Source organism: Pezoporus wallicus, unplaced genomic scaffold, assembly GCF_028554395.1.
Source record: "Pezoporus wallicus isolate ANWC-B61680 ecotype Strahan unplaced genomic scaffold, APGP_CSIRO_Pwel_v1 contig_8057, whole genome shotgun sequence".
Taxonomy (NCBI): Eukaryota; Metazoa; Chordata; class Aves; order Psittaciformes; family Psittacidae; genus Pezoporus; species Pezoporus wallicus.
The window spans coordinates 1,675,659-1,698,213 of record NW_026637044.1 but is presented as its reverse complement, the minus strand read 5'-3'; the positions used below and the strand labels follow the sequence as shown (position 1 = coordinate 1,698,213).

General features: G+C 44.2%; 1 protein-coding gene across 4 annotated transcripts in view; it reads right to left on the bottom strand.

The window, feature by feature from the left end:
• Positions 1–22,234, bottom strand: part of ALS2CL (ALS2 C-terminal like) — a 47,279-nt gene extending 25,045 nt beyond the window's left edge. Inside the window, exons 1-4 of one of the 4 annotated variants that reach the window (XM_057402872.1) lie at positions 22,090–22,234; positions 3,079–3,187; positions 2,019–2,211; positions 150–215 (exon numbers count right to left, since the gene is read on the bottom strand). In XM_057402872.1, coding sequence (XP_057258855.1) covers positions 150–215; positions 2,019–2,211; positions 3,079–3,187; positions 22,090–22,092 — 371 coding nt within the window. In that variant the 5' untranslated portion in view covers positions 22,093–22,234. Of the gene's footprint in view, positions 1–149; positions 216–2,018; positions 2,212–3,078; positions 3,188–3,603; positions 3,698–12,364; positions 12,519–13,400; positions 13,540–22,089 lie in introns of those variants that run through there. The other 3 variants (XM_057402874.1, XM_057402873.1, XM_057402871.1) reach the window with 3 other exon arrangements.
• Between the last annotated feature and the right edge of the window lie 321 nt (positions 22,235–22,555).

Genomic DNA, 22,555 nt, shown 5'->3' with positions numbered 1-22,555 from the left:
GAACAGAGGCACTGAACCATGAAGAGAGATCACGGTGAGGTGCTGTGCAAGGTGCTGCTTGCTCTGGCTTAACCTTAAAATTGTCTTAACCCTACAATATCATTGTGTTCCTATCAGCCCCTTCAACAAGCATTTTTCATCCCACTGACCTTTTGCTCTTTGTGGCATGTTCAAAGCCGTGGACTACAACGTAGTTTGCAAAAGTGACAAAATATCTGTTGGCAAGAAAAAAAACAAACAAGCACACAGAAACATGAGTTGAGTTAGAGGTGCACATTAGCTAAAAGGCTTAAGTGATAAATGGAAGAATCTAATTTGAAAATGTCATGTCAGGTCCACCTTTCCAAGGAAGGCACAGAGATACATAGCTACCATACTTTTCACCTTGGCTGAGTCCCCTTTTGCCTCCTTTACCAGCTCCTTGCTGTAACTGCCTGGTTGATTTTTGCAATACAGGAGGTTTAAATCATCCTGGTACTTAGCAGAAGCAGAAGTAAGCTTACACAACTGTCCTGGAAAGCTAACCTACGGATGATGAGCTTAAGATCAGCGTCAGATGTATGAATTTCCACTGGTTGAAGTAAAAGTAGCAGGCCTGTATTACTAATGGTAAATTAAAGTCAAGGTGTCCCACGCCAGTGTATCTCATCTCACACTAGGGGGAGATCGAGCCGTATTTTGTCAGCAAATACACTTTCTCCCAGTATTGTTTCCAGGTAAGTTAAGAAAATGCCCAGACTAATTATCACTATTTACATTTTTCAGGGACATGCATTTGCTGCTGATTTTCAGGCCCATAAACATCAGTTCTGCTTTGTTCTATATTACTCCAATAAGGACGAGACACTGTTAGGATCAGGACTGCACAGAGTGAGTCAGCAGAGGTGGGTAGGAACCAGCCTTTTCTTTGCATGACACACAACAAAAACAGGTTTTAATTTTGAAGTGAGGGGAAATTAGATCTTAAGATAAGCTTTTCTTTATGTCATCTGAAACCTCAGCACAAGTTTTCATCTTTCACATGCCTAAAGCAAATCAGTTTTAATTCATTGAATCAGTTCCCAAATGAGCAACACACACTGCTCCAAACCCCATTCATATAAAGGCAAACCTTGTACATCACTTTTTTTAAATGATGCCAAGTAAAAACAAAATATAAAGCAGTCCTCCTTCCTCCTCACCCCACATGCATAAAACCATCAAAACCAAGACTATATGAACAGCAACGCTCAGAAGTCAGTATGCCCATCTCTCGTGTGTGGGTGCCAAACTGCACAGACGGTACAAGCCCATCTGTATTGGCTTGGCCACCTTTATGGTCAACATGAGGAATGAAGGATTGAATACTGTCTGATTTTTATGTCATCTCAGATGTCCACAAATGACAGCTTTCTCTCTAGGACATCAACACAGGTTATATACACTGCAGTGCTTTTGGTAAACATTTTGTTTTGCATTACAGACAGATGGGGAACAGATGTAGTTAATTACAGAAAGAGCAATGGGGCACTATGTTTTTCTCATCACACTACATCCATCACTTGCTCATACACATCATATCCTTCCCAAAAGCATAAAACTGTGGCACAAACACAAAATAGGAACTGTGCCTGGTGACATCTTCTGTCCATGTCCCTGCTGAGTCCTTTAAACACATCTTTCTGTTCCCTGATGACAGCTCAGGCTTCACTTTCACAAATGACCCAGACACAAATTCTACCCCCTATCCTCTTCCCGCTTTTAAGATGCATTAAAAAAAACTATATTTGTAAGAAAATATTCTCGTACAAGCATTGTCCTGGTTTCAAGCATTCTCACAGCTACAAAAAGGGCTACTTACTATGCTGTCTGCACAGCACTGTCGTGAGCAGTGAATGAAACCACTTCACTGACCTAATGACTGAACACTAGTGGACAAGACTGAACAAATTAAATGTACAAATTAATTGCACCAACCTACAAGTTGATAAATTTGGTAATTTGGTCCCTTCAGCTACTGAAAATGCTTCTGTACTTACTGGATGTAGAGGTTTAGAAACAGGTCTCCTTTCCAGACAGTGTAAATGTCCTGGATGCAGAATGCCTCAGAGGTGCTACATTTCTGTTTCAGAATCCGGTAATTTTCTTCTGTGAGGTTCCAGAGAGCTTGAAATTGGTCATTCATGAGCAGGAAGAGCTTTAAGTTCTCCTTTCCCTTCTGGTCAGTAGGCTCTTTGACAAAAAGATGGAAGAAAAAGGCTCTCAGAAACCCCCAACTCCAAGAAATCTTGTGGAAAACATTGCCTACATATAATACTCATTCCAGTTTTTCAGTGTAAAGGATATACATTCTTGTAGGAAAACAATGACAGGGAGGAAGGAGATGAAGACTATTTAGGGTTGTGTCCCTATGAGTAATTGCATGGGCTACACATGCTAAGGCTTTGTCCTTCACATTCTTGTGGGGCATGTGGTCAGGGCAGACCAAGAGGCTCAGACATGAGCACCAGCAGAAAATTTTCTGTCCCTGGCCTGAAGGGCTGTTCCCAATCTCCTTGGAGGCTACACCAAAAAGGCAGTGATGTAAGAGGGAACCACGCTATGGTCCTAATCCAGTCATACCACTTTTGGCCAGACAGGCTTATGAATATTTATATGAATTTGTTATTTCAGTGGAGCTGCTCTGATTTACTGCCAGCTCAGAACCTGCACCCACAAGTTTTACCTTCAAACACAGACATGACCATGGACCAAGAGCAGGGAAGCAGAACGGGCATTGATTAGGGGTTGCATATGTGACATGTAGTTTGGATTTTTGGATACCATGCTGGAAACAAGCCTCACAGCAGGTTGACACTGGTTAGAATCTGGATCAGCCTCTAAATAAACAGAAACCACAGTCCTAAGCTTAAATGAAAGGCCATAGCCATACTTAAGGGCTCACCATCTTAAATGAAATATCTTTACATACCATTCACTCTAGCAAAACAGCCTCTAGCAAGTCCTCAGCTGCTGAGTTTTAATTACAAATCACTTCATAGCTATGCCAATGACGCAAGGCTAGGACTACAGACAAAAAAGTAGTCTTCTCTGACCTACCTGCCTGGAGTAGAGGCTTGAGGATGAGAGCATCTATCCGTGCCAGGCATGCTGAGAAGGTTTCTTCCACGTGGAGCAGAGATGCAGTTGCTTCAGCTGTGCACATGTCCTGGACACAACACAGAAAATACACATAAACTCCCTAGCAGGAGAATCCATCTAACAAGGCTTCAGTGCTCATTGCAAACAACCAGCCTTTCTTGCCTTGACAGCACAGACGGGTGTAATTCCTGTCCCCAAAGCATTTGAAAATGTTGAAAGAGGATACAGAAATCAAACAGCTCAACACAAGCCAGTGTCATGGAAGACAACAGAGGCAACAGCCCATTTTCCTGATGCCCTAAATTGAAGATCTTCTCAGGTGGTCCGCATTACCTCTTCCACATGACTGGAAAAGGCCCTACATTTCTTATATGTGTTAATGCTGCTCAGTGCCAGATGCATTCTCCCAGAAAAAAAGACAATAATCCCTGAAGTACAAGGCAGCAAAGGATGAAGCAGAGCATCTCTTCCCATATCTCTCACCAGTTTTTTGCTCCAGTGCCTCTGTCCACATTTTTTGGCACTACAAGCTGTAGTATGGAGCTGTAGAGCTGTGCCAGCCATACCCACACATCCAATCCTCCAAGTAAGACGCTGCACTGCTGGTTATATGTCACAAATGCTGCGTCAACAAGGAAAGCTTGCGTAAAGTGGAAGTGGGCAGCATTTAACAACAAAGCCAGCAAACCCAAGTGAGCAAACTCCAGTAGCTTCCTCCTTCCCAGCCCTGCCTCCCAAAAGAAATCAGAGGAAGTGAACACAGCCAACTAAAAACACGTCATAAGACACTGCTCTGGAAAAAGGCCAAGTGGCGGAGATACTATGAGCAGAATCAGTTGATTCTGATACTGAATTATCACCGTTACTAATGGTGATAAACATACAAAACTCTGAGATTCTTTTAACTTCATGAAGCAAACCAGAAAACTCAAGTGACTGAATATGGTTTGTCCACATTTATCCTCTCTCTACCATGGTGCAGCACACGCTTAAAGGCTACGTTCACACTAGTAAGCAAACAAGGATATGACACAAAGATTTACGTTGCTAAATTAGTGGCAGAGAATTTGGCACAGTTTTGCTGTGTGCCAGCTGTACCTCTCCCAGAATTCCCAGGATGCAGTCCAGGGACCATTTGAAACAGGTAGCTTGCACATAATTGTGCTGGTCTGGGAGGTAAGGAGAAGTTTGCTATGTATAGCTTATGCAGTAACTACTTAGCTATGGGATAGACTGCATTTATTTACTAATGAAGATGTAAATATAGTCTTTAGATTGTTTTCAGGAAGAGCTGAACTGAAGCTATCTGCTTGTGGTATACTCTATCTTGAACCTCTACCCCAGCTGCTACAAACAATAGGTGAGATTCATTCTCCTTATGTTGAGATTTTGGGAAGTTAGACATAGAAGTCTTTGTACTTTACAGGAATAAATACCTCAAGCATCTTAGCATGAGCTGTCAAAAGGTCACCTGGGTGGGGTGACTAAGTTGGGTGGGAACGTCTCATTTTTAAGCTTCACATGTGGGTGGATTCCTTGCTAAATAAGAGATTGAGCTCCCTAAAACCACCAAATTCTGCTTAGGAATTCCCACTCCAGGTCATCCTGGAGTTTGGGCTGAAACTATGTCATAGAACAAGGAACACTTTGCAGTTTAACAGTTAGCTGGTGTGGTTTTAAGTGGTTGTTCAGAACCAGACAAAACTGACTGCAGATGAATGACAATGTTTTGTCCTTAGTAACCACTGCCTCTTAAATTTCACTTCTCTGAAAAATAGGAAGCATTAAAAAATTCCGTAATCTCATCAGTTTGCAAGTTTTCATACATCAAGGTCTGCATGACCATAAGGCTACTTTTTGCAGGAACACTGCAATTCACACCAGAGGAAAGCTGTAGGCATGTGAACAGGTCAAAAAGCTGGAATCCAAACTCCTCCTGGCCCTTCCAGTGAAGGCAACAGAGCCAGGGACCTACTGATGTGGACGCCCCCTCCAACTGGTCCCAACTGGTCAGCTAGTCCCATGCTCTGCCTCCTTCCCATCTACAGTCCTCATTCATTGAGGGTCTATTACCCATGAAGACCTCAGCTCAAACCTTACGGGATAACCACAAAGGACTTTCTGGATGCAGGACATGGGCTAAGAAACCACTGCAGCAGCAATACTGAACAGACACCTAAGCCAACTCTGCAAAAACACAGAAGCATTTGGATACTCTTTTCCATCATAACCTGATACAAATTTAACTCAGTGGTTCTGGTTTGGTGGTATCTAAAAAGAAAAAAAACATGTTCTCACCCTTTCTGTGAAAATCTTTAGGCTACTTCCAGCCTGAACACAACAGTTAAGGGTCACTTACTGAATGGATGAGCAGCACCAGTAAGCTTTCAAAACAGCCCTTCCAGTACCATAAAAAGACTTAAGTTGCCATATTCACATCACCCAATAAGGAAAACACAACTTTCAGATAGCATTTCCAGGATTTCCCCATCAATTCTGCAAGAACAGTATTTGCACATTTATATTCTTGCCGAGTCAGGAAAAAAAAAAACTTTGGATTTAATCAGCTAGAGAACAAAATCAACACTGGCTCAGCCACAGAGGGCAAAGGAAACAACTGGGAACATGCAAGGGCACGTGGGGGTCATGCTGTACATTCACATGTATGAAAAACTGAATGCAAACTGCAGTGCTGCTGAGCGATGGGAGCACTGAGCAGCAACCTGGGGCTGTCATGTGCTGGCTTCCCTTAGCTTGGACACAGCTTTCATGTGACTTGGGGCTTTTGCAATTCTGTGTTTGCTCCATTCAGGGCAGGGCAAGCTTGAGCACAGCCACTCTGAAGCCTGTTCATAAGGTTTTATTTTGCTCTTCATGCGTGGCTCTGTTGCTAGAGAGTAAAGACTTTGAGGATGGTGCACACCTGATGGCCAGAACTGAACGAGATGCACCTCCAATGAAGGGTCTGCTAGCTGCACGCTGCATGACAGCACCTGTCTTATGTACAAAATCAGAAAGTCTACAGCCTTGAAGATGCCCCAAGAGGCTTCCATTGGCAAACCAAAACAGCCACCACCAGCCTGCTTCAGGCTGCCATGAGAAATGAGATCTCCTTAGCAAAACATTTTCCGAAGTATCAGACACATCTGTTTATTCTCCTTAAATGAAGGTACAAGAAAGCTGTACAGCACAGGTCCATAATAACAGAAGGGACCTCTAACACACATAATGGTATTTATGTAGAAACAGGAAAAAGACCTTGAGAAACAACTTCTGTAGGAGTCACCAGATCTCTGTGGCTTATCATGTTCTTGGCCTTTCTGCCAGCATGGCAATGAGGGAAACAGAAATGGTAAAATGGTGATGCAGCAGCTAACACCAGCCCAAGTGGTTGCTGAGCATCCAATAGATGTGAGGAGCCTGGGTCATCCAGAGGTACATTCATCCTCAAAAGGGTCTCAGCTGCTAAATGAATATTTCAGCAAGAGAATACATGTTGCAAGGAATCATATCAGGTTGTTATACCCAGTTTCAGAAAATTGCTAGAAGGGTATTTGGAACAGATAGGAAACCAAGCAAAGAGACATTTTGGTGGAATGCTGAGGCTCAATGTCACCTTTGTATAGAACCCGTTTCTGCTTTGAGGCAGCTGTTCCACCAGGAAAATATCTGGAAAGCCCCATATATTTTGGATGTGACACAAGGTTTCTCATGGAAACACATATAGTCAAACAATCTTATCAGCTCCTGTACATTAAGGAACAAACTGGACATCCACAGAATGACTATTCATTATCCATCTTCCTCTTGTGAATCCCCCTCTGTGCTAAATTTAAGATTACCAGCCAACAAAAACACTTATCAGAGGGAAGAAAACTATCATGAGCTATGCCCAATCTAGGGGATGCTTAGGGCATTTTAACTCAATCAGGTGGGATGTTAAGTGCCGCAACCACATTTGCTGTAGCCCCTCCCCTCCTTAAACTCTTCCCTTTCCCCGCATCATTCACCCTAAAAGGTATTGCGCCTTTGCAGCCGTTCCAATCTCCTCCATATTTGCAGTTAATAGTCTATATACTACTAACTGCCTCAGAAATGGGACCAGCCCATCACTTTGTTACATACAGTCTTCAAACAGGCCAAGTTTTCCCTTCCCTGCCCTTTGAAAGACTGTAAATTTATTGCTGCCTTGCAGCTGAAGAGGTACCTTCCTACTATAGCCCATGTCAAGTGAGTACATCATCTTTGCAGCAGCAAGGATAAAGCTGCTTTATTTCAAGCTCTGGTTCAGAAGTAAAAGCATTCCAAATGGAAGCCAAGAGGTAACTAAAGATATTTCTTTGTCAGAAGAAATTTGAAACTCTTCCTCAGATTTTGTTTTTCGCTTTCTCTCATGCCAGTGATGGTGTTGCTTCTAACTAAAGCATCTAAAACTGTCTAAGAATGAAAAATAGAGCTTGGGCACTTAGACTTGGACTGGGAAATGCCCCTCCATTTTGCAGCAGCCTAAAACATTTGAAATCTTCTAGATGCCCAAAATTCCTCCCTTGCTCTTAATCACTCACTCACCCTCTGAATGAGCATTGTCTTTCCTCAAGCAAGTGTGTATCTGTAATGGATGCACTGTACCAGGCAGAATAATACACATCTCTGAGCAAAACCTGCCAGTAGGGAGTTTCTCCCGTGGAAATTAGTAGGTGAACTTGTTAAAAATTTATTGATAGACTGAGGAGGAGATTGATTAGCATTAACAGTTGGTCTTAAGAGGTGCAAATGGAAAGGAAAGACTATTTGAGCACAGACCAAGGACCCTAGCTTTCTTTGCCAGATTACTTTTTGTCCTGAATCCTTCCCCAGTATAGTTTAAGGTACCATCACTTAAACATGCCTAGGAGCAGGGTGGGATCTCCTCATTCAGTTAGTGCCAGTTCAGAGTCCATAAACTCAGGAGCTCTTTAGGCCATGGGGGCAAACTCTGGTAGCCAATGCCAAGACATTGCTCCTCTTTCTGTCCCAACCTTTGCTGATTTTCTCTTAGTGCAAAGTATCCTCATGCATTGTAATTGTGTTCCCAACCGACATCCATTCCCTCACATGTCACGCTCCAGCTGAGTCTGCATTCAGGCTGGTACAAAGACCATTCTGTCATGTGGAAAAACAATTCCAGACTTTGTTTAACCAACACCAACACGCTGGAGCAAATTCGCTCATTCAGACTCTGCTCTTGTCAAGCCTCAAATGGTCATGACTCGGGATGAATTAGAGCTCAACTTACTCGAGCAACCTCATAAGCAGACAAACACACAATGTGAGAGTTAAGAGGTAATTGGGAATAAAGAGAGCAGAAAGACAATAAACCCACAAATCCTAAGACAGCCCTTAGCAGCATAAAAAGGAGGAAGAGAAGGACGGAGGTAGCAGTTACTTGGATTAGGCTTTAGTATGGGATACAGGGAGTGTGCCAATGCCAGCCACATGAAGAAAGCAGGCATGGCTCAACATTTTCTTTACCAGGACAGAAAAAAAAAAAAAAAAAAAGGCATCAGCTCCACCTCAGGAAGTCCCTGAGGAGGCAAAAAGCAAACGTGGACGAAGTATTACTACAACCCTTTCCACTTTTTGTGGTGTTCTTCTCCAGTGTTCTGCATTATAAGAGGTAGGATAGCCTGGCTTTTATTGCTGATTTTATGCACCACTCAAAATTGTTGGTCACCTGCATGGCAGGACCCCAAACACTGAAAGAAGAGTCAAAATGCAAGCTGTCAAAGCAAGCTGTCAAAATGCCAACCACATTAAAATCTCAGCAAATTTAGGATAGTAGTATGTGACCGGGAGCTTACAAAAGGTCAAACAAGCATTCAGTACTCTGGTCAGAAAGCACTGAAGTTACAGCAATTGATTTTTCAGCTCAAGGAGAATTTTTTTCTTGCAGTCTTTTTGTCTTTGTCCACCTTCAACACAGAAAAACAGGAAGCTATGTGGGGGAGGGGAGTGTGTTTTCCTCCTTTATTTTGCAGAAACTGGGAATGCAGAGGCTTTACACAAGCCTTATTTGACCCAGCTTTTCTCTTTCTTCCCCAAACTCAAGTGGGAAGCACATGCCCCTTCCTTAGGAAGTTCACCCCTGAGCACAATAAAAACAAACATAAACCCCTAGTTGATTTCAAAAAGGACAAAATCCATCTGCCTTTTCTGGGTGTCTGAAGGCTGATATAATAATAAATTACTTTATCCAAACTGAAATCAGGACAACTACTTACCCCAGACATCCTTTGTAACCAATTTAAGCCAGCCTTAGTGAGATGAGCAGACCTTTGGGAGTACCTGGTCTCTCTCAGGAGATACAGAATTAAATAGCTCAAATAAGATCCTTTACTTGTTGACAACTAAAGCTAATGAAAAATCACTCTCACCACAAGTAAAGATATCGTTCAGTCTTTGCAAATGACAAGGCAAGTGTGATAAGGCCCACAGATGAGATGATGTTTACTTAGTGGTTTAATCCCCCATGTCCTTGTAGCTCCCATTATTGTTATCACTTACAAGCAGCTTATGCATACAGAAGCATAACTATTCTGACCCAGCAATTCTTACACAACACAGAATAACTTGGGGTTACTAGGTGAAACTCCAAGCCACAAATGAAACAACCACAGGTTGTTTAGAGGCAACAAAGGAAAGGAGATCATGAGAAGAGAGAACTCAATAATTTTCCACTGGAGTAGAAATATGGTAAAGACTAAAGATAACAGCTAGGGACAATTTTTGCGTCACAGCTCTGGTACCAGCTTTGGGAGCAGAAGCTCCTCTCCCTTGACCTCATACTCCCAATATGCTTACTCTGCTTTTCTGAAGCAAATGGCGTTTCAGCATAGCCTCAAAAAAACCCAAACCCAAACAAGAAAAGAGACAGGGAGCTACAAATTTGGCATTTAGAAAATGTATCACCATCTACATTGAAGCAGTTTTGAGCCAGACCCTGAGTATCAGAGTCTAAATTACAGCCTAGAAACAAACCCAGATGCACAAACTCTATCAGAGGAGTGTCCCTTGGGACAACAGGAGTGGTGGTAGAACTGCTTCACAGATGGGGTCAAGTTCTAAAAGACAGAAAACCACCACAGAATGGTGACAATAGCCACTTTCGAGATGGCTGGCTCCACCAAATGTTCAGAAGTGAAGTTCTGGATCAATTCTCTAGCCGCCCTTCAACACCACTACTTACCTTTCCTCCCATCTCACAAATATTCGCTAACACTAGAGGCAAGACCTAAAGCTAACAACATACTACTACAAAATGCCACTTACAAAACTTCCCAGAGCTGCCCTATCAAGTGACCCATGCTAATCTTAGGCACTTCATAGCATTTCCAATACCTGCCAGAAATAGGGCAGGACTGAAGAAAGTACAAAGGAACAGGAATGGAGAAAAAAAAGACAGACTTGCTTGGATCAGTTTAATCCCTGCACCCAGCCTTCCTCTCCTTTCCATTTGGGTCACTTAAACTCACATCCAGGACATCCACAATCACCCTGAATAAACTGCCAAATTTTAACTCCTGTTTCTTCTAGTGCCCAAGGCCTTTACAGAAGACTGAGTATAGCAGGAAGCTTCTAGTGTCACATCAAAACCTTTAGGTGCTCTTGGAAGACATTATAATCCACTGGAGACAAAACAGACTTTCCAAGAGTTGCTGGTGCTTCCTAACCTCTGTTCATCATTCCAAGACACCACGGTTCACTGAGGTGCGCTGAGTGCTAAAACTCAGGACTTCTGATGACCTGAAGAGCTGCCCAGAATCTATGACAAAACTGTTTTACAAGAAAATTCCTGTTTGTTCAGCCCAAAGTACTTTGCATGAGCCCTTTCCAATTCAAGAGGAATGTAAACAATACCCGACCCAGTCTGTCTGGCCGGCCAGTGGTCCAGATAGTCTGGCAGTCAGAATAAGAGCTGTTATTTAGAGAACAAACATAAGCTTAGCCACTTTTTGAGGTTTATTCTTCTTGTATTCACTCAACAACCAACTGTTGCATTAGGGATCTCAAAAGATGCAACCCTATTCCTAGTATGGACCTGTTGTCCCTCAATTTATCTTGTTCCTCTTGAACTTGGTTGCATTGCTTGCATCCAAAAAGCATTACTAAATTAAAGGTAGGATCTTGAAAGACAATTATGCCTCATTTCCTTGCAGCTCTTCAAATATCTTTCATCTCATTGGGAATTGAAGTCATTGCAGTAGCAGTAATGAAACTATGAAGTTCAGAGAGCTGCTGCAAGGTCTAGCAAGCTTTCAGGAGATCGGAAATCTCCACAGACAAAGAGACACAGCTTTGGTTCAGGTCCAAATTAAACTAAGCTAAAGTTTAAGAGTCCCTCCTGTGAACTGAAGCTCCTCCTCCTCAGGCTCTAAACATCTAGCTGTTTGTTACTTTCTGGGAGTCTTAAGTATGTTACTGTTCCCCTATAATTGGGCCTTTGACCCAGACTTTTCACTTAACACCTAGGACACCTGCAAGCATTTGACCACTTCCCTCCCTTGCAAAAACCCTAATGAGCTTATCAGCTTCTCTCACCCTGACTAATTAGTTGGGTATTGGTTTCTTTACTCCACCAGGCAAGCTGTGCAACCCCAATACAAATGCAGTTTCCAGCCTTACTTCATCAAGCTTGTGTTACCAGGTGAGGCTGCCTGCTTGCCTGGCATGGGTGAAAAATCCCTCCCTCGACACAGGAGCAAGCCTCAACACACCCAGGATCAGGCAGCTGCCTGCAGGAGAGGGACCACGCATGCACACGCTTCTCCAGCATCTTCTTCTGGAACACCCAACGTGAAAGTAAGCAAAAGATTTAATGCCTCAAGTATAGACCTTACTGGAAATTAAATTAAATACTTTGAAGACAAGGTACGTTTTTTTATTCAAGGCCAGTGTGCTGTCTCAATAAAGTAGATAAATACAGTGGTGCATAATAGTGCATGTTTCTCTCCAGGAAAATGCACTCCACACCTTTGCTCACTTGCACAGGTAGAATTTCTACCTGTAGAAAACACTCAGAAACTTTAGGATGTTTACTGATAGCATATTACCTTCAATAATCCCTTCAGCCTGCTAAAGCTGATCTTACAACCCTCTTGTGGTACACAGCTAAGCATAAAAACGAGCCTCAGACAAATGGGAAAACAACCAACCAACAAACACTGGTCACGGAACCCCAAAATAACCATCGTGTAGAGCAACGTACCTTGCATAAGGCAGCCAATTAGAATTCCCCAGTAGTAAATGCAATGCAGCAGCTCCTCTGAGCTTCCAAGTCTTGAAATACTCAGCGCTCCCGGAGCCACCGGTCTCCCCTCCCACCTTTCCCTCCCACGTCTGGCCGCCTCGTTTGCTGAAACACAGATCTGGGCCTGTTCATTAGATGAGACACCCACAGAGCCCAGAGAGACAGTTACGAAACCCATGCAAATAGGATTTCTAAAGAAATTGCTTGTTATTTGCCTTTTCTAAAAGGATAAGAAATTTTGTGATCTTTGCTCTTGCAGCTTCTGTGTCAGGAAAACTTAAAATACAGCAAACTTAAAGGAAAAAGGACAGGATGTGTTTTCCTTTCTGCAGCGGCATTTCTCAGCTCTAATCCCTTTTCACCTACAGTTCGTGCCCATGGCAGTTTGCCAAATGAAGGTCCTGTGCTTTTGCTCCTTGTTCTGCCAGTCTCTCCTCTTGTGAGACTTCTGCACTTGCCACAGCTCACAGACGAAAACCCTGGGAAATGGGACATTTCCTCCTATTCAGAGCCTGCTGCTGGAAGCGTGTGACAGCCTGCACGTCATGCATGCAAAGTCTGTCCTCTCCTACACTTCAGCCAGCAGTAACCATTTATTTTCCTTCTAAAAAAAAGATTAAAACCAAACCCCAAACCCCCAAGTCTGTCTATCAGGAGGGCCTGGCATCCTCCCTGACCCATCTACTGGAGCTCACCCACCACCCCACCTCCTAAAGCACAGAAGCATTTTTCCAGTTGATGCTCAGTTACAGCAAATTGACACAGGCATTCTGTCAATGCAGCCGCCGCCACCATGTGCTTGCTCTCCGCACCAGAAAAAGTAGATATGCTGCCCAACAAAAGCTCCATGCCCTCCCCTTCTGCTTCAAAGCATGCTGAAATGAACTAACAAAGCCCCATTTTTTTCCAGGCTCTCTGACATGTTACGACTCAGCAGCCTGCCTCCTCCCCAGCTGTATGATTTAAACAACTTTTACAAACTACTGGAACTTACTGCAGCCTGAGGGATCAGGACAAGTCCATTTCTATAGTGAGGATGCTCAGGGTGTAACAGGAGACAAGAGATGCCTCAATCACCTTTTGTTTGGAGAATTTCTATTGTGTTGACTTCCTTCCCACTTTCCTGGATTCCTGGGGTCTTTTCAGAGGAGGACGGGCTCACTGTCTGCCTCAGCATAATGGTTTACACTACACAAGCAGGCAGAGCAGCAACCCTATACACAGCAGGGAACAATACCAGGAAAGCATGCAGCCAGGGAATGGAAAGGATGAGTACACAATGAGCTCACTGCCGGCCTCCTACCTGCTCCGCAAGCTGTGAAGTCAAAGAGATGGTGATTAGGACGTTAGCACAATTACAGTCCTTTTTATTTCAGTCCAAAATTCAGAATAAAATTGGATTTTCCACATCCTGAGAAAGCACTCTTCCCACAAGGCACTAGATGGTTGACACGCATCTCAAGTCTTTTCAAAGTCTTTGCATAGGTGCTTGATCCCAGAACTTTCCAGGCTCCAAACCCTATATGGATGGAGATTGCTCCTTGGCAGAACTTATGAGAGTGCCTACCATTCAGACAGAGGGGAAGGTTTCAGAGATTCCACTGCTGAGCATTTTCTTATTGCACACAAAGTTTTGGGGATCACCAGCTCCCCTTTGGCATTGCATGAATGGCCTATGAACTCTGCTCCGTGCTGCGATTGACACTGCAGAACCCACCTTCATTTTACAGAATCATAGAACTGCAGGTTGGAAGAGACCTCAAAGATCATCTAGTCCAACATTTCCGGGTAAAGCATGACCTAGACTAGATGACCCAGCATGCGGTCCATCTGAATCTTAAGTATCTCCAACACTGAGGAGTCCACCACTTCCTTGAGGAGATTATTCCAAGTGGCTGATTGTCCTCATTGTGAAAAATTTTACTCTTGTATCCAGTCAGAATCCCCCCAGGAGTAACTTGTGCCCATTACCCTTTGTCTTTTCCATATGATTCCTTGTAAGAAGGGAGTCTCCATTTTCTTTGTAGCCACCCTTTAAATACTGGAACATCTAATGTCTTCTGGTTCAACCTACAGAGTGCATTTGGGTCTGGGCCTCAAGCTCAGCTTTGCGCTTTATTTCGGTACAGTTTTGGTAAAGTGGCTTTTTGTGCATGTTTCAGATTCATGTTTCCCCCCCACTATTCTTTTTAACTCCAGTCTGGTAAAGCTGTGTTAAAACTGTGCTGACACACAGTTTGTTTGGGGACACATCTTTTGCTTGTATTTCCTCATCAGAATTCTGTTTCCAGTCACTCAGCTAGTTTTCCTGAAATTCTCAGAATTTGCACAAGTATCATCTTTGGTCTAAGACCTCCAGGCTGCTTCTCAGCCTTAACCCAAATGAGCAGCAGCAGAAGCCCCAAGTCCTGATGTTTGCACCTCTGCATTTCAGATCAGAAACATTCCTTCTGGATGTGGACAAGGCAAGTCATGATCCATGCAACCCATTTTTCATGTATGCAACTATTCATTTGCTGGTTTTCTTTTTCTGAGCTTCTACCCAGCTCTAATCACCCTTGCTCCTTTGGATGCGGCAAACTAGACAGACAGAAATTTGCTTCATCTTCCTCTGAACAGCTTCACATTCCTGCCCTCTACATGTTGACCTCAACAGAGATAGATAGGACCTCCAGCTTCCAGACCATGCTATTTACCACCATCCTCTAACCTGTCTTCATTGCATAGGCAGGTCAGTTGTATAACAGTTACCAGATTGCCACAGGTTACAGCATGAATTCTTGTTGCTTTACCTTAAAATACTGGGCAAAAATATGACAGTGATTTGCTGCTACTTGACATCCCTTGACATCCAGCCTTCAAGACCAGATTAGGTCTGTGTTGGATATGAAGGGTGAGAAACGGCATGATCCATCATCCATATTGTATTGTATTGTATTAGACAGTATTTCTTAAGACAAAGGCTGATAAAATTTTTAAGTGTCAATAGTGCTCTGCTGTCCAAAATATTCCTGCAGTAGACAGGACAGTGCTGAGGACACAGATGTTAGAAGAGCAGCTAAGGCTGTGTATGAGACACGCTTCTCATCTTGTAAACATAATATTGCAATTGCTTCCTAACCTGCTTTGATTTGAAGATGGGGGAGAGCATACCCAAGGGCATATTTTGCAAATACCTAAGTTTTGGTCCTGACCAACCTGAAGACAAAAAGTCCTGTTTTTAACTTGGGAAATTTTGTTGGTTTCAGAAGTAGAATTAAAATAAGAAAGTGAGACCTGAGAGACCTTCTGTTGTAAAAAAATAAACAACAATAACAACAAAAAAATCAGGGGCACGTTGACAGATGCAGCTTTTCTTTTTGAGTTAAGGAGTCCATGCCTGGAGTTTTGTCAGAACTAAGTTTCTTCTACTAACAGTTTTTATTAAATAAACACAGTGGTTTTCTACAGAAGTCTTTGGAAATCTTCCCTGTCACTCTAGGTCTCTCTCTCATTGTCTGAAATTTGTTATTAATGAAATTGTTGCTTACTATCTGAAAAAGCATTTATCCCTCTAGAAGTCCAAAGTAGGTATAATCAAGAAAACTCCAAGGAGCTCACCTTGCTCCTCCCCCTTAGGGGTTTTAGACGTAAGAAGAGAAGCCTCCACCAAATCTCACCCTAACTTGTACCTCATGAGAAAATGTTCCCTTTTATAGAAACACAGAATGGTTTGGGTTGGAAGGGACTTTAAAAGATCATCTAGTTCCACCCCCTCTACCATGGGCAGGGACACCTTCCACTAGATCAGGGTGTTCCAAGTCCCTTCCAGCCTGCCCTTTAACACTGCCAGGGATGGGGCAGCCACAGCTTCTCTGGGCAACCTATGCCAGGGCCTCACCACCCTCACTGTAGAGTGTTTCACCAACTTAATAATTTCTTTCAAATACAGCTTCCCCAAATCAAGTTGCCTTTTCCATCAAGGAGCATTTGTTTTGGCTTTTCTAACCAAAGCCTCTATATAGTCCATGTTCCTTTACTGAAACTAGGTCCCAGGCAAAATCTTGAGTTCTGGGGCCAGTGATGCCAAGTCACCTCTGTTGGCCAGCACATCTACCAGAGCAACACCACCCCATGTAACAAGAACCAACCATTCTGGAAATAACTGCTTTATGACTCACTCAGTTACAAGAATAACCATGGCTATGCCAGCTCCTATACAGTGTTACTGAAGCATGCCCAAGAGCAGCAACAAGCAGTCTACAGCTTCTCATTCCCAAAACATTGCCCAAAGAAACCTTGGCTCCTGCTTACCCACAGGGAGAGGCTGTTCGAAGATGTGAGAAAAATACTTTTTTCCTCAAAAAAAAAAAAAAAAAAGGGATAGGGCAGTCATAGCAGCTGGAACCTCACTGAATCTGTTATGCTTTTGACAGCTAAGGATCTGACACAGTACCCACCCCAGACAGGAGCAACAAGTACTCAGATTCACTTACTCAGGAGACTGTAACGTAGAGGTGGATGTTTGCTCCAGACAAGTACTTCTTTAACTCAAGTGCCTTGCCTTGCAAGCCCAGAAGCATGGTGTTTGTGCATGCCATCGGGAAACTATGCATGGAAACAGGGGCTAAGTGTGCAATTATTCATATCTCATGCAAAAGAAGTTTCACAATCTTCTTGATAATCAAACTTGTCCTGATTCTTTTCACTGAGGCAACACAAGCTTTTACCCTAAAGGGTAAGAGAGGCATTCAAGGCAGGAGTGATTAGAAAACAAGGAATGAGAAACTGGGATCAACAATGGGTACAGGCATGCTTTCGTCATCTGAGCTACCATTCAGCAGTAAACCAGTACAGAAATAAAACAATTATAGAACTTCTCCAGACTCATGTTAGGATGCACAGAAGAATTAGGTAACAGGCTTTGCAAACAGTCATGTTCCTGTATTTCTGTCCACGACCGATAGAGATGACAGTCAGACAAGACCAGGGACAGATTGAAGCATAAGAATAGCCACAAGCAGAGCAGACGCAGGGCAGACACAGGGCAAGCACAGGAGAAAAGGCATGGAAGCAGATAATAATATGTACTTAACATCCTTCCTTACCACACTGTATCCCTTATGAAGGAAAACCCCATAGAAAGCTAAGAGACTGGCACTTCCTACAATCTCCAGTCTTAGAGTCAGAGAGCTCAGATGCAAACTAAATGTCACAGCATTGACAAAAAGGACAACAGCATCTTGTCTTGTATCAGAAAAAGTTTGGCCAGCAGTATGAGGGAAGTAATTGTCCCCCTGTGCTCGGCACTGATGAGGCCACACTTTGAATCCTGTGTTCAGTTTTAGGCTCCTTACTGCAAAAAATACATTGAGTTGCTGGAGCATGTCGAGAAAAGAGCAACAAAGATGGTGAAGGGTCTGGAGCACAAGTCTGACAGGGAATGGTTAAGGGAACTGGAGGAGTTTAGCCTGGAGAAAAGGAGGTTCAGGGGAGACCTTATCACTCTCTATAACTACCTGAAAGGAGGTTGTAGTGAGGTGGGAGCCAGTCTCTTCTCCCAAGTAACAAGCAATAGGACAAGAAGAAATGGCCTCAAGTTTCACCAGGGGAGGGTTAGATTGGATATTAGGAAAAAGAAATTATTCCCCAAAAGGGTTGCCAAGCACTAGAACAGGCTGTCCAGGGAAGGGGGTATTGCCATCCCTGGAGGGATTTAAAAGATGTGTAGATGTGGCTTTTAGTGACGTGGTTTAGTGGTGGACTTGGCAGTGCTGGGTTAATGCTTGGGCTCGATGGTCCTAAAGGTCTCTTTTCAACCCAAACAATTTATGATTCTATGAAGTGCACACAGTCTAGACATTTCAGCCTTAGCTGAGCAGCCAGATGACCTAGATACCATTTCCCCAGCTGCTTACATGACCTTTGGCAAGTCCACTCCACTTACGCTCTCCTCTGTTAGACAAGAGTTGATGCTGGTGTGTCTACAGTGACATGTCCATGCAGTACCTGGTCTATGGTAGACCCAGTTCTTAGCACCGGTGCTGCCAAACATCCATCATCAGCAGGGATTTGGTACAGCTTTGAAGTTACAGAAGTGCAAGGTCACCCAAGGCATTGACAAGACCCTGGACAGCCAGTAGCTGTTGGCTGATTGCCTTCACCAGGTAGCACCTGGTCCTCTTTAGAGTAAGGAAGTGCTGGAAAGGGACAAAACCAAACAGGATCATACTGGCCATCAGCATAAGGAACCAAACATTGGTCCTCATCCAAGGACCAAAAAGTACCCAAAAGTAACATGTCTCCTTTTGCCTGTTAGTCAAGCTGTACCAGTTTCTTAGCCTGTTGGACAAACACCAGCTGCAACAAGGTGGTGCTGAAACTGTGCATCATGAGCTGCACCAACTGGTCCCCCATCCTCCCCCTGTCCTACACAGCACAGAAGATTAGGCTGCCAAGGCAGGAGAGCTAGATGGTCATGGTGGGGACAGCCACCATTTCAAGGTATGTCCCTCTCCATCTAACCTGTGGTACTTGCTTCAGCTCTGAGGGCACAGCAATGAGTGAGGATGCCCACCCATCTGGCCATAGCTGCTATCCAGCAGTCAGGGTGCTACATTGCTCTCTGAACTTTGGAAAGTACAGATGGTTTACAAACACTGTGGGAAGATGCCCACACCTCTGCAATCACATCAAGTCCCGCATCACATCCGAAGACAAGCTCACCTGGAACACCATACCACATGGTGTTACACGACTAATATTCTTACTGCTCAGTAAAGCAATTCTAATTCTTACTCTGAAGACTTGATAAGATGAAAACTGCCTGAGGCAGTCTCTCCTGATTCCATAGGAAATGCTATAACATGCAGGGGGGCAGAAATCCAGACAAAAAGGAATTTACTTTGCTATGTTAGTACCAAGCTGTCATCTTTTAGCTCAGAACTTTGCTCTATGCAAAGTTACCTGAAACCTTGAGCCTTTCGGTGGTTAGCTGGACAGATAAGTTTCCAGAAAACTGCATAATAATAATTAAAAGGTGTTCTTTCATTGTAGCAGAATGATCATAACCCTTCTGGCTCTGAAAACAACATGAAAATTTGTCTGAGTTGGAGCAGAGAAGTGTTACCTGTGAGATAAACAAGTACTTAATTGCCTGAGTCTTTTGAGCTGCAAAGCAGCCCAGCTGGGGAGTGGCCCAAAGGTCTGCAGTGGTTGACTGCAGGAGGACAGTGACTTTTACCAGGGATCTTCTGAATGCTTGAGCAGGATGGCACAACCCCAGCTTCACTGCTGGGGCCCTCTTCCCACTCCTTGGGAAGCTGTGCCAGAAGCATCCTGGCAGTGGATCACAGCAATCTGATAGCCAGAGATATCTGACATGTGGAGATACGAAAGAGAAGAAAGGGAAGCTACAGATAGGCCAGAGACTCACTGAAGGAGGACAGAGAGCAGGAATCAGCTACATAGAATCATAGAATAGTTAGGGTTGGAAAAGACCTTAAGATCATCTAGTTCCAATCCCCCTGCCATGGGCAGGGACACCTCACACTAAACCATGACACCCAAGGCTTCATCCAACCTGGCCTTGAACACTGCCAGGGAAGGAGCATTCACAACCTCCCTGGGCAACCCATTCCAGTGCCTCACCACCCTAACAGGAAAGAATTTCCTCCTTATATCCAATCTAAACTTCCCCTGTTTAAGTTTTAACCCGTTACCCCTTGTCCTGTCACTACAGTCCCTAATGAAGAGTTCCTCCCCAGCATCCCTATAGCTCCCCTTCAGATACTGGAAGGCTGCTATGAGGTCTCCACACAGCCTTCTCTTCTCCAAGCTGAACAGCCCCAACTTTGCCAGCCTATCTTCATATGGGAGGTGCTCCAGTCCCCTGATCATTCTCATGGCCCTCCTCTGGACTTGTTCCAACAGTTCCATGTCCTTTTTACGTTGAGGATACCAGAACTGCATACAATACTTCAGGTGAGGTCTCACAAGAGCAGAGTAGAGGGGCAGGATCACCTCCTTCGACCTGCTGGTCATGCTTCTTTTGATGCAGCCCAGGATACGGTTGGCTTTCTGGGCTGTGAACACACTCTGAAGCCAGCTCATGTTCATTTTCTCACTGACCAGCACCCCCAAGTCCTTCTCTGCAGGGCTGCTCTGGATCTCTTCTCTGTCCAACCTGTAGCTGTGCCTGGGATTGCTCCAACCCAGGTGTAGGACCTTGCACTTGTCATGGTTAAATTTTATGAGGTTGGCATAAGCCCACCTCACAAGTGTATCAAGGTCCCTCTGGATGGCGTTCCTTCCCTCCAGGGCATCAACCGAACCACACAGCTTGGTGTTATCGGCAAACTTGCTGAGGGCACACTCAATCCCACTGTCAAACAAAACCGGTCCCAACGCTGATCCCTGAGGGACACCACTCGTTACTGGTCTCCAGCCGGACATTGAGCCATTGACCACAACTCTTTGCGTGCGGCCATCCAGCCAGTTCTTTATCCATTGAGTGGTCCATCCATCAAATTGATGTCTCTCCAATTTAGAGACAAGGATGTCATGTGGGACATTGTCAAACGCTTTACACAAGTCCAGGTAGAGGACATCAACTGCTCTACCCCTGTCCATCAGTTCTGTAGCCCTATCATAGAAGGCCACCAAATTGGACAGGTAGGATTTCCCCTTAGTGAAACCATGCTGGCTTTCATGCACCTTTCTTAGTGCATGAGACATTTCTTGTGGCCAAGACCAGTCTCCCCCCATCACCCAGATAGGTTTTATGGATACTTCCTGAGAAAGACACCATTTGATTTGAGAGGGCTGGGAAAGGTTCTCCTCAAACACAGGCAGTGTGGGAGAAAATGACAAGGGCCAGCCAGCACATGAGCAACTCTGTGCAGAGCAAGTTTTGACCCAGTCTTCCCCCTATTCCTGACCCTCTCAGTTCCCAAATCCCCAACTGAGATAGCAGCATAGAACTTTGCTGTAAAAGCAGTGGTGAGTGGGCACAACGGTGCTCCTGGAGACAGAGCACACCAGGAGAAGATTACCTTCTTTTTGCAGCCACATGAGATTGGTGGCCCTCTCCTTGCCTTTGAGCCACCTTCCCACAGCATCACACTGAATGTGTCCAACCTCTCCCTTTAGCAGCTAAGTGGGGATAGCAAAGCCCTGTCCCACTGGGCTTGAAGCCACCTGCAACCACAAGGCACATTGGCTACATGAAGAGCTCAGCTGCCTGGCGACATGGTGCTGGAGAAACAAAAACACCTTGTCCCACAGCGTTACGGTGAATCTCACCATTATACCCCACTCCCACAGCATATGCAGTATCAGCACCAGTAAAGATTTGTGAATATTTGCCTCGATGCAAGCAAGGAAATGAGCAACATTCCTGTTTTACAGAGGCACAGATGGTAGTATTTTGCTGAACTCACAGCCTCCCCGAACTGTCCTGCATCTTAAATATAGATGCATCCTTTTCTAACCCTACAAAATACCCAAGCAATAAACTTTAGTGAAAGACACTGTCACACACTGAATATGACTCCATTTCCAAAGCTGTAACCACCTGATTTTCATCATAGCACAGAGCCAAATCTTTTGCCATAGGACCACAGTCTGTCATGAGACCACTTCAACAGCAGTTTAGTAGCATTTCCCAGCAGCTGAGCCCCGCCTGAGCAAAAAGTCCATCTTACCATGGGTTGAGCTGTCAGCCAGGATATGTAGCCATGTAAATGGAAAGGGGAGCTGGTGATGAAAGCTCCCTGCTCTAACTTTTCAGCTGCTTTATTTACTCACTTTAAGGGGAGGGAGGAAAAAAAAAGAATCAAGGAAGTAATGTTCCTCTCCCAAGGTGCACTGCAAAACATTCTTGGTAGACATGGAAACCCCTGGCAGGCTGCCACCGCTTGGCCAGCCTCCACATTAAATTTCAGTGAGCAACTCAACACTTGAATGGCTTTTAGAGAATTTAAAGGGAAACAGCAGCCATGGATGGGTGATGTGGCTGCTGCTCCCCATAGGCAAGAGTTAGGGATGCTCCTGAGTTTGCCTCCAGCTCTGTGGGAAAGCCTGTTGTGCTTTTGGGGTGCACAAAGCAGGCAAGTTATGATGGAGCCAGCTGAAAACAAATGCAGCCTCCAGTCTTCCACAAAGGAGGTT